We start from the raw sequence: 15,901 nt of genomic DNA, 5'->3' as shown, positions 1-15,901 counted from the left end.
GTTGTGGTCTAAGTGATGTCACAAGACCCCCAGCCCGCCCCACCCCCCAACCGCCACGTATTCCCTGTCATTCCCTTCCCATTATCCTAGCAGAGGTGTTAACCCGTTTAACACAAAATAGCAGATTGAGAATGTCACGCAGACACATTAAAAGATTGTCCCCTAAAATCGTCCGTTTCCAGAACTGCGCCTTGTGGGGGCGGAATAGCAGGAATGACGTACCTTCAGATCGATCTCCCTCACCCACTTAATGACCCGCTGGTTGGTCCAGACCAGAGGATCCACATTGTGATTTTCACACCAGGCTCTTCTTTCATGTAGAATCTGTAAACAAGAGGAGCTGGTCACCTTCAGACACCGAGTAAACATTGCAGCCCAGCCCACCCCCGTCGACACTTTGGGGATCCAATTGTGGCGTTTAAGACGATCGAAGGATAGCGAGAAACTATTTCCTCAGGTGGGGGAACCCAAACAAGGGGGCATTATGTTAAAATTAGAGCTGGGCCATTTAGGGCTGATGTCAGGGAGCACTTCCCTACACAAAGGTTCGGGGAAATTTGGAACTCTCCCCCAAAAAGCTGTTGAGGCTGGGCGCAATAGAAAATTTCAAAACTGAGTTCGTTAGTTTTATGTTAGGCAAGGGTGTTAATGGATTTGGAATCAAGGGGGACAAACTGAGTTATGATACCGATCAGCCATGATTTAATTGCATGGCGGAACAGGGTCGAGGGGCTGAACGGCCTACTCCTGTTCCTATGGGCCCAAATTTGGCCAGTACAGATTTCTGGCGCACTCACCACTTTTGTAGAACTCCAAGGGCGCCAAAAATCTTCGGGCCAAGTTTGGCTGCTCCCTAGCTTCTCCTCCATGGTGGCGTAGCGTGGCAACTGGATTCGGGGGCAGAGCCAGGTCTGAAAACGGTGCCGGGGACCTCTGCACATGCGCGCTAGAGTGTGCGCACATGCGCAGTAGCTCCTAGCCCCCAGAATCTGAGTGTGTGTGCTGCAGGCTGTGCAGGAGGGGCTGACGCTCGCTGCCCCTATCCCGGGACGAGTGGTCTGTCGCACAGGCCATCCACTGCCTTCCCGTGCTGAGGGCTACAAGAGATAGGTTGGTGGGGGGGAAGAGTTTTGATCGGGGGGGGGAGAGGGGAAGAGTTTTGCGGGCAAGGGGAAGGGGAGGAGTTTTGATGGGGAGGGGAGGGGAAGAGTTTTGATCCAACCCAAGGGGGGGGGGGGAGGGGGAGAAAAGAATCTTCAAAGATTTTCCAGTACTTTAATATCTAGCTATCTTTACTAAAAATATACTCAGTTTAATCAGGCTGATAGCACCTACATCCTGTCCAGTCTCGCTGCTTAGGATTTTTTTTAAAATTAGCATTCCTATCATAACACTGTCATTTGGAGGCCATCTGCACTGATTTCTTAATTCACTGCAAGGTTTTTCTGAGCAGACAGAAGTGGCCTCATCCTCATATGCTGGCCTAAGTTAGTTTGGAGTAACTATTAACTGGCCAAAACAGGCATAAGTGGCTGGTAACGCCCCCTTTTGAAAAAAAAACTAAACTAAAAAAAAACCTAACTAACTCACTTACACTGGAGCAAATTAAATGGGGAGAATTGCGATATTTAAGTTACTCCAAAAAAATCTAGTTGCTCCAAAAAAAACCGGGGCAACTCCTGGGGAAGTTGGGCCCTATGTTCCCATCTGTGACACTGGAGACAGAGATAAACACAGAGAACAAGAAACGCAGGCCCATCAGCCTCAGGAGCGGTTAACGATTTGGGCAGAGGCTGTGGTGATGGGTCGACAGACAGAGTGTTAACTTGACTTTTCTCGCAGGTTTTCAGCAGGGCCTGTCCTCATTTCATGTCACTGAATGTTGGGCGCAGGAGAGTGTTTGAGTTTGGCACTGGTTGGAGTGTGGGCAGTTCTCCAGTTAACCTGAGCAAATGAAATCCAGAGAGGAACTGTACCCTGCACTCAAACCTCATTATTACTTCTACAATAGTCTTCACTTTAAATATCATCAAACAAGTGCACCAAAACAGCAGGAAGCCATCTAATGTATGATGACAAGAACAGTACATTGAGCAACGTGCTGCCTTGTGAGACAGCTGAACCATCCCTCCTGCATCACAAGGCCGTGGAAAATTGCCATAATATTCGGAGCACGGCTGCAGGTTTCTGTGGCTCGGGATATTTTATTCAGAGGTAGAATTCCAAGTTTTTATTATTTCCTGGGTTTGCCTAAAAAAGTGCAAGTACTCCCTTGTTCAAAGCAAACTCTGTTTTATACTGTTTTCACTAAATGTTGTTCCAAGATATTCATTCATTGGCTCTCTGACCTCACAATACTGTGCATTCACTTCTCAGAACAGTCTCTTTTCTCTGTCTCCCCCGCCCCCCGCCCCCCGCACCCTGTTCCCCTTCCCAGCAATGCAACCACTCTGTGGGCCCAAGTTTCGGCCTCAGTTGCTCCTGATTTTTTGGAGCAACTGGTGTAGAACGGAGTATCAGAAATTCAAATTCTCGGCATTTAGTTTGCTCCAGTTCTAGTCAGTTAGAACAGTTTCACTTTGGAACAGAATTTATTTTTCAAAAGGGGGCGTGTCCGGCCACTTACGCCTGTTTTCAAAGTTTCGGCAGTGAAAACTTACTCCAAACTAACTTAGAATGGAGTAAGTGAAGATTTTTGTACGCTCGAAAAAACCTTGACGACACTTTAGAAAATCAGGCGTAGGGAATGGCGAGGGGGGGGGGGTTTAAAGGGAAGTTTACAAACATTAAATACTTCAGTTTTACAAATAAAGAGCCATCATCAATAATAAATGATAAAAACATCAATAAATCAACCAATAAATCAATCAAAAAAAATTAATAAGAATTAAGAATTAAAAAAAAAATCAAAAAATCAACACATAAAACATTTTCTACTTACTGACTACAGAACCGGGAGCCCTCCAACAGCGTGCTGGGATGTCCCCCCCCACCCCCCCCCCCCCCCCACCCCAGTGTGTCTCTGTCAGTGTCTCTATCTCTCTGTCTGTCTGTCTGTGTGTGTCTCTCACTCTCTGTCTGTCAGTGTCTGTGTTTCTGACAGCGAGGGGAGGGGGAGGAGGGGGGTAGAGGGAGAGAGGGGGGGCAGGAGGAGGGGAAGGGGGACAGGGGAGAAGGGGGAGGGAAGGGGGAGAGAAGGGGAGGAGGAGAAGGGGAAGGGAGAGGAGGAGAAGGGGGAGGAGAAGGGGAAGGGGAGGGGGGAGAAGGGGAAGGGGGAGGGGGGAGAAGGGGAAGGGGAGGGGGAGGAGGAGAAGGGGGGTAGGAGGAGGAGAAGGGGGGAGGAGGAAAAGGGGAAGGGGGGAGGGGGGGAGAAGGAGAGGAGAAGGGGGGGAGAGTGGGGGGGGAAAGGGGAAGGGGAAAGGGGGGGAGAGGAGAGGGGAAGGGGGGAGAGGAGAAGGGGAGAGGAGAAGCGAGGGAAAGGAGAAGGGGGGGGGATGGAGAAGGGGGGAGGGGGGGGAGGCTGAACGGGCCGGGCCCGGCCAGGCCCAAGACTTCGGGCAGGGCCCATCCCCAGCACCAGATTTACAGGTAGGTGGCGTTGGGTCGGGTCGGGAGGGGGGTGGTGGGGGTCGGGAGCACGTGTCGGGTCGGGGTGGGGGGAGGATTGAGGTCGGGCTGGTTCGGGTGGGGGGGGGGGGGGGGGGGAGGGAAGGAGGTCAGGTTGGGTTGGGTTGGGTCCGGTCCGGGGGAAGGTGTCGGGAGCGCGGGTCGGGGTCGGGAGCGCGGGTCGGGTTGGGGGGGGGAGGGGGGGATTGAGATCGGGTTGGTTCGGGTCGGGGTGGGGGGAGGGAGGGAGGTCAGGTTGGGTTGGGTCGGGTCCGGTCCGGGATGGGGGGTCGGGAGCGCGAGTCGGGGGGGTGGTGGGAGGGAGGTCAGTTCGGTTCAGGTCGGCGGGGGGGTTGAGGGAGAGGGAGGTCAGGTCGGGGGGGAGCGCGGGTCGGGTCGGGTCGGGTCCGGGGGCGGGGGGGGGGGGGGGGGGTGGGAAGCGGGAGTCGAGTCGGGCCGGAGGAAGCAGGAGCTGGGCGTGTGAGGAGCCTTATGCACGCAGCCCCAGTGAGGCCATTCGGCCAGGGCTAGGGGCTGCGTGCTTCGGGCCCCTCCCACACAGTTTTGGGCGCCTGGAGCTACTGCACATGCGCGCCCACTGTAGCGCGCATGTGCAGAGGACCCGGCACTGTTTTCAGCGCAGGGACCTGGCTCCGCCCCCAACTGCTCGTGCTGCACCGCGCCTGACTCAAGAGGACCAGCAGGGAGCCGGAGAATCTGGAAGTTTTTTTTAGGCGCACTTTGTGGCGCGAAAAACGGGCGTCCAGGTCGGGGCTGCGCCGTTCTAGGCCCGAAACGTGGGCCCTGTATCTCTCCAGAATCATCTGTCTCCCATGTATCATGAGCGGAATCTGCTCCCTGAAACGAAAACACTGCGGCTTCAGCATATTCCGAAAGGGAGGAGACAGAGAGCAGCTGACCGTGCGAGTGAATGTTCTCCAGGAAGGTCAGGGAATTAAAAATGGGAGATTACCATATTAATGTTGACGTGATTAATAAACTCCACTTGAAGTGTTAACCTGTTTTTTAATACCTCCAGACCTTGGCTAACCTATGCATTTCCAGCAGTTCCTGTTTTTCTATTTCAGATTTCCAACAATTGCTTTTCTTGTTACGCCTTATCTCTCTCATTTTTTCTCACTATTGCTGGGAGCCTCGTCTGTATCTATTTTTTACATTCTCTGTCAAAGAAAGAACTTGCTTTTAAATAGTGCCTTTCATGACCTCAGTTCGTCCCAAAGTGCTTTATAGCCAATTAAGTACCATTGAAGTGTCGTCACTGATGGAATGCGGCAGCCAATTTGTGTACAGCAAGCTCCCACAAACAGCAATGTGATGATGACCCAATAATCTGTTTTAGTGATGTTGGTTGAAGGATAAATATTGGCCAGGACACCGGGGAAAACTCCCCTGCTCTTCTTCGAATAGCGGCATGGGATTTTGTACATCCACCTGAGAGGCAGACGGAGCCCCGGTTTAACGTCTCCTCCAAAAGAACTCCCTCAGTACTGCACTGAAGTATCAGCCTCCGTTATGTGAGTTGAGATTTCCAGCATTTACCATTTTTATTTCAGGTTCCAGCTTCTGCAATATTTCGCTTTTGTAACCTCCATTATGTGTTCAAGTGTCTGGGGTGGGGTTTGAATGCACAACCTTCTGACTCAAAGACGAGAGTGCTACCCACTGAGCCACAGCTGACACTGTCAAGACTGCTTTTCTGATTGCTGTATTTATGGTCTGTCTTTCTCTATGTGTCTCTGGGAGCTGTCACTGCACATCCCATCATTGGCGGAGCAAATATCTGTCCTCAGTTTTCAGGGATCTCAAATTAGTAAAACCTCGGATCAAACAAAGAAGAAAATTCGACAGCTTCCCTCTGGAATTAAATTCCACAATTAAAACTCAATTAAATGTGTAAATTCCCAGCCTACCAGAAACTGTTATCAGAGTGACTCACCTACTTAACCTCACAGTGTGACAATGCAGCTCCATTGCACTGCTTGTCCTGGAGTGTACATTGTATGCCAAGCAATAACATAATTACAGTGCTTGGAGTTTGCACAGAAGATGCACATGAATGATCAGGATCTAAGCTGACCATGGGTGGCGTAGCATCATGTGACAGATGAGCTGCCGGGTTCAGAACAGTGTCAAGACGTATAAATCGGTGCTCCTTGTGGATTCAATCTAAACACTTGAGCACGGCACAGGAACCAGAGACAGGGTTTCCTGCACAGGTCCTAGCCACGCTTCCTGCCAGGGCAGCAGTAGGGGCACCACAGTTGGCCTCGGTAGCCTGGGTCAAGGTGGGAAAATACATTGGTCATGGTTCCCACTCCTGATTATTCCCAATGACCTGTGCCGGAAAGTGTAGATATGTGAATGCTGAGCAAGGAGAGGGTCAGGATAAGCTGTGATGCCCCCTCCCCCTGTTAAGTGATCACTATCAAGGCTTCCACATAAAGAATAACTAGTACTGCGCCCTCTGTAACTGCCCCCAGTAAAGCTTCAATTCCTTCTGGGGAGGGGTGGGGGAGAAGATTGGTAGAGGAGGGAGTGTTTTTTTAAGATATAGAATGATAGAATAATAACATCCTGCCTGTGCCAGCTGTTTCAAAGAGCTATCCATAGAATGACATAGAATATACGGCACAGGAATAGGCCATTCGACCCAACCAGTCCATGCCTGCGTTATGCTCCACTCGAGCCTCCTCCCGTCTTTCCTCATCCAACTCTCTATCAGCATAACCCTCTATTCCCTTCTCCCTCATATCCTTATCTAGCCTCCCCTGAAATCCAATTGCCCTGCAAATGTTTCTCTTTCGAATATTTATCCACTACCCTTTTGAAAGTTACTATTGAATCTGCTTCCACCACCCTTTCAGGCCGTGCATTCCACAGATCACAACAACTCGGTGTGTAAAAAAAATATCCTCATCCCCCCTTTGGTTGTATTGCCAATATAATGTAAAGTGATCAGCAGAGGTTGTCATTGACACACACACACACACACTTCACCTCTCTGTTGAAGTCCCACTGACGGAACAGCTCAATGCCGAGCAGGAGACTGATCTGGTGAAATTTCTTCGACACATTCAAGTATTTTTCCAGGTCCCGCTTCGTCAGCGAGTTCAGCATGCGTCCGTCAACAAGGTGGTTGTGGAAAGCCTGAGAGTACTGCAGGAGGCCCACGTCGTTGAGCCATGCCTTCGCGACCCAATGGTGGTCCAGCTCTGAGGCCTTGGACAACCTAAAGAGATAATAACCAGTTCAGACAGAAATGCTGACAGCTTTGCTACAATCATTGCCAGATGCAGATTTAGTTCGACATCTACCCAAGTCATGTAAAAGTTACGGATGTTTTCAGGGGAAGGAGGTCCAGTGAGGTGTAACCAGCCTTCTGATTGGCTGCCTCCAATAGAGAAACAGGGTCAAAGACCATCCGAGGCTTGCGTAACCCACAAGGCACATGCAGAGCCAGCAATGAAGTGCCTTAATGCTTGGTTCTGTTTGAGGAGGAAAGGGGTTGGTAGAGCTCAGTGCCATTTTCGTCAAGGTGACGACTCATAAGTGTTAGGGGGGAGGGGTCAGGTGATATCGTGAGTTCCTTCTGGTATTTGATGTAAATTTACTATTCACTCGTTTATATTTCTGTATAGTAGTTTTCTATAGAGTAGTTTGTTTTAGTTTAATGGAATAGTCAGGATTTACCTTATCTAAGTTATTTATGATTTTATATACTTCAACCAGTCTTCTCCCTAGCCTGTAGAGAATGAGGTTTTAAAAAAATATATTGTATGTTGCCCTCCCCTTACACTTAGAATCTCATCGCCCTTCTCTTACACCCCTGATCTTTATCATTATCCATGTGGAGTTTGTGTGAGTCCACTCTATGCTGTGGTGAGGGTATGGATGAGGGTGTGGGGTGAGGTGAGGCTGTGGGATGAGGTGAGGGTGTGTGATGAGGGTGTGAGTGAGGGGTGAGGTTGTGAGTGAGGGGTGAGGATGTGAGGGGTGAGGGTGTGAGGAGTGAGGTTGTGTGAGGGATGAAGGTGAGGTTGTGTGAGGGGTGAGGGTGTGGGGTGAGGGGTGAGATAAGAGTGTGTGGTGATGGGTGAGGGGCAAGGGTGTGGGGTGAGAGTGTGTGTGAGGGTTGAGGATGTGGGTTGAGGTGTGGAGTGAGGGTTGAGGATGTGGGTTGAGGTGTGGAGTGAGGGTTGAGGATGTGGGTTGAGGGGAGAATGTAGGTTGAGGGGAGAGTGTGGGGTGAGGGGAGAGTGTGGGGTGAGGGGAGAGTGTGGGGTGAGGGGAGAGTGTGGAGTGAGGGGAGAGTGTGGAGTAAGGGGAGAGTGTGGGGTGAGGGGAGAGTGTGGGGTGAGGGGAGAGTGTGGGGTGAGGGGAGAGTGTGGGGTATGGGGAGAGTGTGGGGTGAGGGGGGAGTGTGGGGTGAGGGGAGAGTGGGGGGTGAGGGGAGAGTGGGGGGTGAGGGGAGAGTGGGGGGTGAGGGGAGAGTGTGGGGTGAGGGGAGAGTGTGGTGAGTGAAGTGAGGGTTGTGGGGTGAGGGTATGAGAAACTGCCCTGAATTACTGTGTACTGGCTGGATAAGATACTGTTTACCAAGTCTGCCACAGGGGGAATTAACTTGGTTCCAATTTTCATTATCACCCAAATCATCTTGGAGCCTCTTGGTCCCTAAAATTGTCACTCAATCCCCACCCCCAAGGAGGGCCGAATGCCAAATGTGATGTGTTTCATTGGGCAGAAGCTTTAAATAGTTTGAAACGAATAGGAGCAAAACACTGTCAGCTACCTGCTGGAGTGTGGAGAATTGGCACAGGAGGGTGTGGTGACAGCAATTGGCACAGGAGGGTGTGGTGACCATAACGAGCTGCAGACACTTGATTCACACTGTGGTACAGTTCATTATAAATCCAGATAGGGTCCAGCACTAAAATTCTGCAGGTACACGTCCAGCCAGTTCCCTATCCTTACCGAGGCCCTGATATCAGGAGGCTACCAGATACCTGGGAAAGGCTGAGCTTTACCTCAAACCCAAGCTCTTTGCTTACCCCTTCCCACTCTCAGCTTCCCGGTAGTCCTCAATCGCCAGCCGCAGTTTACGCCGGTGCATCGAGCTGTTTACTCCCAGGCCCAACTCCAAATCATCATCATTCAGGCTCAATAGTACCTGCGACAAAAAGGAGCAAAGATTAGAACTGGCAAAATGCACTGGGGGGCTGGACATGTGATCAGTGGACATCAGGGCTCGGGTCTGGGCCTGGAGTTAAGGCTTCGGGCTTAGGTGATCAAAAGGAATCTGGGCCTCAGACCTGGGAGATCAGTGGGAATCAGGGCTTCGAGCCTGGGAGATCAGTGGGAATCAGGGCCTCAGACCTGGGAGATCAGTGGGAATCAGGGCTTCGAGCCTAGAAGATCAGTGAGAATCAGGGCTTCGAGCCTGGAAGATCAGTGGGAATCAGAGCTTCGAGCCTGGGAAATCGGTGGGAATCAGGGCTTCGAGCCTGGGAGATCAGTGGGAATCAGGGCTTCGAGCCTGGGAGAATATTCCATTTTAAAGTGGAGAGATGGGGTTTTATCAAATTAGTTATTTAAAATAGACCAGTTGGAATCTAAACTCCATCAAATCAGACTAAGTTGCATGGATTCTCGATTATCCATCAATTTCTATCATCCACCTGGGCTCAGGCTGGGTCCCTGTATCAGGGTGGGTAATTAAGGACTCACAGTATTGAGCCATGGGGGAGGGGGGTGGTTCTTTATTAAAAGATGCATAAAATGCGGCACTGTGATTAAATGGCAGTAATAGAAACATAGAAACAAAGAAAATAGGTGCAGGAGCAGGCCATTCAGCCCTTCTAGCCTGCACCGCCATTCAATGAGTTCATGGCTGAACATGAAACTTCAGTACCCCCTTCCTGCTTTCTCGCCATAATCCTTGATCCCCCGAGTAGTAAGGACTTCATCTAACTCCCTTTTGAATATATTTAGTGAATTGGCCTCAACTACTTTCTGTGGTAGAGAATTCCACAGGTTCACCACTCTCTGGGTGAAGAAGTTTCTCCTCATCTCGGTCCTAAATGGCTTACCCCTTATCCTCAGACTGTGACCCCTGGTTCTGGACTTCCCCAACATTGGGAACATTCTTCCTGCATCTAACCTGTCTAAACCCGTCAGAATTGTAAACATTTTCATGAGGTCCCCTCTCATTCTTCTGAACTCCAGTAAATACAAGCCCAGTTGATCCAGTCTTTCTTGATAGGTCAGTCCCGCCATCCCGGGAATCAGTCTGGTGAATCTTCGCTGCACTCCCTCAATAGCAAGAATGTCCTTCCTCAAGTTAGGAGACCAAAACTGTACACAATACTCCAGGTGTGGCCTCACCAAGGCCCTGTACAACTGTAGCAACACCTCCCTGCCCCTGTATTCAAATCCCCTCGCTATGAAGACCAACATGCCATTTGCTTTCTTAACCGCCTGCTGTACCTGCATGCCAACTTTCAATGACTGATATACCATGACACCCAGGTCTCGTTGCACCTTCCCTTTTCCTAATCTGTCACCATTCAGATAATAGTCTGTCTCTCTGTTTTTACCACCAAAGTGGATAACCTCACATTTATCCACATTATACTTCATCTGCCATGCATTTGCCCACTCACCTAACCTATCCAAGTCACTCTGCAGCCTAATAGCATCCTCCTCGCAGCTCACACTGCCACCCAACTTAGTGTCATCCGCAAATTTGGAGATACTGCATTTAATCCCCTCGTCTAAATCATTAATGTACAATGTAAACAGCTGGGGCCCCAGCACAGAACCTTGCGGCACCCCACTAGTCACTGCCTGCCATTCTGAAAAGTACCCGTTTACTCCTACTCTTTGCTTCCTGTCTGACAACCAGTTCTCAATCCACGTCAGCACACTACCCCCAATCCCATGTGCTTTAACTTTGCACATTAATCTCTTGTGTGGGACCTTGTCGAAAGCCTTCTGAAAGTCCAAATATACCACATCAACTGGTTCTCCTTTGTCCACTTTACTGGAAACATCCTCAAAAAATTCCAGAAGATTTGTCAAGCATGATTTCCCTTTCACAAATCCATGCTGACTTGGACCTATCATGTCACCATTTTCCAGATGCACTGCTATGACATCCTTAATAATTGATTCCATCATTTTACCCACTACTGAGGTCAGGCTGACCGGTCTATAATTCCCTGTTTTCTCTCTCCCTCCTTTTTTAAAAAGTGGGGTTACATTGGCTACCCTCCACTCGATAGGAACTGATCCAGAGTCAATGAAATGTTGGAAAATGACTGTCAATGCATCCGCTATTTCCAAAGCCACCTCCTTAAGTACTCTGGGATGCAGTCCATCAGGCCCTGGGGATTTATCAGCCTTCAATCCCATCAATTTCCCCAACACAATTTCCCGACTAATAAAGATTTCCCTCAGTTCCCCCTCCTTACTAGACCCTCTGACCCCTTTTACATCCGGAAGGTTGTTTGTATCCTCCTTAGTGAATACCGAACCAAAGTACTTGTTCAATTGGTCTGCCATTTCTTTGTTCCCAGTTATGACTTCCCCTGATTCTGACTGCAGGGGACCTACGTTTGTCTTTACTAACCTTTTTCTCTTTACATACCTATAGAAACTTTTGCAATCCGCCTTAATGTTCCCTGCAAGCTTCTTCTCGTACTCCATTTTCCCTGCCCTAATCAAACCCTTTGTCCTCCTCTGCTGAGTTCTAAATTTCTCCCAGTCCCCAGGTTCGCTGCTATTTCTGGCCAATTTGTATGCCACTTCCTTGGCTTTAATACTATCCCTGATTTCCCTTGATAGCCACGGTTGAGCCACCTTCCCTTTTTTATTTTTACGCCAGACAGGAATGTACAATTGTTGTAATTCATCCATGCGGTCTCTAAATGTCTGCCATTGCCCATCCACAGTCAACCCCCTAAGTATTATTCGCCAATTTATCCTAGCCAATTCACGCCTCATACCTTCAAAGTTACCCTTCTTTAAGTTCTGGACCATGGTCTCTGAATTTACTGTTTCATTCTCCATCCTAATGCAGAATTCCACCATATTATGGTCACTCTTCCCCAAGGGGCCTCGCACAATGAGATTGCTAATTAATCCTCTCTCATTACACAACACCCAGTCTAAGATGGCCTACCCCCTAGTTGGTTCCTCAACATATTGGTCTCGAAAACCATCCCTTATGCACTCCAGGAAATCCTCCTCCACCGTATTGCTTCCAGTTTGGCTAGCCCAATCTATGTGGATATTAAAGTCACCCATTATAACTGCTACACCTTTATTGCATGCACCCCTAATTTCCTGTTTGATGCCCTCCCCAACATCCCTATTACTGTTTGGAGGTCTGTACACAACTCCTACTAATGTTTTTTGCCCTTTGGTGTTCTGCAGCTCTACCCATATAGATTCCACATCATCCAAGCTAATGTCTTTCCTAACTATTGCATTAATCTCCTCTTTAACCAGCAATGCTACCCCACCTCCTTTTTCTTTTATTCTATCCTTCCTGAATGTTGAATACCCCTGAATGTTGAGTTCCCAGCCCTGATCATCCTGGAGCCACGTCTCCGTAATCCCAATCACATCATATTTGTTAACATCTATTTGCACAATTAATTCATCCACCTTATTGCGGATACTCCTTGCATTAAGACACAAAGCCTTCAGGCTTGTTTTTTTTTAACAACCTTTGTCCTTTTAGAATTTTGCTGTACAGTGGCCCTTTTTGTTCTTTGCCTTGGGTTTCTCTGCCCTCCACTTTTCCTCATCTCCTTTCTGTCTTTTGCTTTTGCCTCCTTTTTGTTTCCCTCTGTCTCCCTGCATTGGTTCCCATCCCCCTCCCATATTAGTTGAAATCCTCCCCAACAGCACCAGCAAATACTCCCCCTAGGACATTGGTCTGTGTGCGCGAGATACCAGAGTGTTAAAAGATCACATACTGTTTGGAAGGATGATCCCGCCCTATCCTCAGTTGCTTGGCACAATCCAGGCGGACAGCCGCGATAAATTAATTTGAAGTCACTTTAATCACTGTGCAGTTTGGTCATTTCCCTGAAACGGCACCTTGCAGTCACTGGCAGCTGCCTCCCACAGGTTCTGACCGTCTTTCTTGCAGCCAGTAACTGCGACGGTATTGCGTATTGATTGGACGGCGTGTCATCAATATCTGACACAACAACTTGAACTGTTTATAAACTCTCGAAACCATTACAACCAGAATTGATTTTACGATCAGTATAAAGTTTCCCAGCTGGCCATTTGCAGTGCCTATTCCTACTCCCTCGCCCTTACAGCGAGTTACCCTCCTGCTTTCCTCCCTCCCTCTCCTAAAGACACAGGTTCTGCCTATGGTACGGTTCCACGGGATTTTCGGTACCTCACTCCACGTGGACGTGCCGCTTCAGCAAAGTCCCGGAATTTCCGTGAAACTTGCGGCCAAACAACGGCGTAAATACAACGCAATGCCGATTTTCAGCGGAAAAAAGATTGAGGAAATTTGGGCGTGAGTAGCATGTTGGTTTTACGCTACGCTGGAGCTTCCTCCATCTTTTGTACCGATTCAGCAAATCCTTCGCCAAATCTCTCCGCTCATTAACATAGCTCCGCCCCCATGTAAATGACCAGAGAACGGGAGTTTCCTGCATTTCCGCCAGGAGTGAAATTTACACCCAGCGTTTTCGGCGCATGCGGAACCCAGTCATAGTGCTGGTGTTTGAGTAGAATTTTTATGAAACAATCTTTTTTTATTTCTCCTCACTGTGATCTGCAATTGTATTTTCTGTATCTTCGATTGCATTTTTAAGGCATCAGAATTAAAAATTGAAAAGCTTCCAGGATTGCATTTTCTTAAATATGCTGTGCCTAATGTGTCTAAATGATGATTTGATGGCTTCAAACTTTAATTTTCATACATAATGCGGGATTTAAAGAGGGAATGTGCTGTACGTTCAGCGCGCCCCTAGGCCTCCGATTGTTTCCACTGAATTCGATTTGATGAAGCTGTTTTTTAAATTTCTGAATATGCTAATGAGATCGACAGGAAATCTGAGTGTAAGCACCTGTCGGCCAGATTGCCGTCGAAGCAACCAATCTTACTGGCCTAAATTGCCAATTATGGTGCCGCAAGAAATTGGGGCAGTCGTAGTGTTGGCCCTCAGTGAGTGAGGGGTCGAGGCAGCCTCGGACCCCCCAGTGAGGGGCTGAGGCAGCCTCAGAGCACCCAGTGAGAGAGGGTCTGGGGCAGTCAGTGAGTGAGGGTCTGGGGCAGCCTCGGTCTCAGCCTCCAGTGAGGGAGGGTTTGGGGCAACCTCGGACCCCCAGTGAGAGAGGGTCTGGGGCAGCCTCGGTCTTGGACCACCCAGTGAGAGAGTCTGGGGCAGCCTCGGGCCCCCCAGTGAGAGAGGGTCTGGGGCAGCCTCGGGCCCCCCAGTGAGTGAGGGTCTGGGGCAGCCTCGGTCTTGGACCACCCAGTGAGAGAGGGTCTGGGGCAGTAGGTCTCGGACCCCCCAGTGAGAGAGGGTCTGGGGCAACCTCGGTCTTGGACCACCCAGTGAGAGAGGGTCTGGGTCAGTAGGTCTTGGACCCACCCGTGAGAGAGGGTCTGGGGCAGCCCCGGACCCCCCAGTGAGAGAGAGTCTGGGGCAGCCTCGGACCCCCCAGTGAGTGAGGGTCTGGGGCAGTAGGTCTCGGACCCCCTAGTGAGAGAGAGTCTGGGGCAGCTTCGGACCCCCCAGTCAGAGAGGGTCTGGGGCAGCCTCGGACCCCCCAGTGAGAGAGGGTCTGGGGCAGTAGGTCTCGGACCCCCCAGTGAGAGAGGGTCTGGGGCAGCCTCGGACCCCCCAGTGAGAGAGGGTCTGGGGCAGTAGGTCTCGGACCCCCTAGTGAGAGAGAGTCTGGGGCAGCTTCGGACCCCCCAGTCAGAGAGGGTCTGGGGCAGCCTCGGACCCCCCAGTGAGAGAGGGTCTGGGGCAGTAGGTCTCGGACCCCCCAGTGAGAGAGGGTCTGGGGCAGCCTCGGACCCCCCAGTGAGAGAGGGTCTGGGGCAGTAGGTCTCGGACCCCCTAGTGAGAGAGAGTCTGGGGCAGCCTCGGACCCCCCAGTGAGAGAGGGTCTGGGGCAATAGGTCTCGGACCCCCTAGTGAGAGAGGGTCTGGGGCAGCCTCGGACCCCCCAGTGAGAGAGGGTCTGGGGCAGCAGGTCTCGGACCCCCCAGTGAGAGAGGGTCTGGGGCAGCCTCGGTCTCGGACCCCCCAGTCTGGGGCAGCCTCGGGCCCCCCAGTGAGTGAGAGTCTGGGGCAGCCTCGGTCTTGGACCACCCAGTGAGAGAGGGTCTGGGGCAGTAGGTCTCGGACCCCCTAGTGAGAGAGAGTCTGGGGCAGCCTCGGACCCCCCAGTGAGAGAGGGTCTGGGGCAGCCTCGGACCACCCAGTGAGTGAGGGGCTGGGGCAGTAGGTCTCGGACCCCCCAGTGAGAGAGGGTCTGGGGCAGCCTCGGACCACCCAGTGAGTAAAGGGTTGGGGGAGCCTCAGCACTTTTAGGAATACATGGACCATAACACAACACTGCACGCAGATCAGCGAGCTGGAAAGGCTCGGATTTGGTTGTGAATGGACTTTAGAGATCAATAAAACAGCAAGATTGGGATTGCGCTTGGTGATACTAACAGCCAGCCAAGGTTTTGAAGCAGACTAGGCTATACTAGCCCCAAATATCCTGTCGTTCCTGGTCTTCCTCCTCCCTGCACCTTCACTCTGTGAATTCAAGGATTAGCATACTGTTTCATGCTCCAGCACCTCGACAGGATGGGACTGCTCCCCTCTCCCCGTCTTCGCCCCCTCCTGCAACCTACGGCTGATTAATACCCAAGCTTGATGCCATCTAATTACTGCAGGTTTCACAAGAAAAAGAATAGATTTCTCCAGTAGAGTCCTTCGGGCAACACTCAGTAATTACATAAATTGCAGATAAACAGTCATAGTATGGAGCTTAGGTTTTACGTCAGGCTGTGCTGATATATTTCATCCTCTTCAATTTTCACTTATCCAAGGGTGTTAGTAATGTGATTCGCCAAGAATAAGAAGAGCACGAGGCTGCAGAGCACAGGGGACTTGCGGATGGGGGGGGAGGGGGGCAGATATTTCTCCCTCTCTCACGTACTGTGTTGTGGGTTGGTCAATGTGAATGAGTGCCCCTCTCCCTCTATCGGCACTCACCGGAGTCCCAGCAGAGGGGT

The 15,901-nt window shown here is 50.5% G+C and overlaps 1 protein-coding gene across 4 annotated transcripts in view; it reads right to left on the bottom strand.

The window, feature by feature from the left end:
* Nucleotides 1–15,901, bottom strand: part of LOC139228817 (kazrin-like) — a 387,245-nt gene that overhangs the window by 50,721 nt on the left and 320,623 nt on the right. For all 4 annotated transcript variants that reach the window (XM_070860217.1, XM_070860221.1, XM_070860218.1 and 1 more), the window contains 3 exons: nt 8,676–8,794; nt 6,625–6,856; nt 223–324 (listed from right to left, as the gene is read on the bottom strand). In XM_070860217.1, the coding sequence (XP_070716318.1) occupies nt 223–324; nt 6,625–6,856; nt 8,676–8,794 (453 nt within the window). The remainder of the gene's footprint in view (nt 1–222; nt 325–6,624; nt 6,857–8,675; nt 8,795–15,901) is intronic.

The sequence above is a fragment of the Pristiophorus japonicus genome, chromosome 18, assembly GCF_044704955.1.
Source record: "Pristiophorus japonicus isolate sPriJap1 chromosome 18, sPriJap1.hap1, whole genome shotgun sequence".
In the NCBI taxonomy this organism is placed as follows: domain Eukaryota; kingdom Metazoa; phylum Chordata; class Chondrichthyes; family Pristiophoridae; genus Pristiophorus; species Pristiophorus japonicus.
This window is presented reverse-complemented; position numbering and strand designations above follow the sequence as displayed.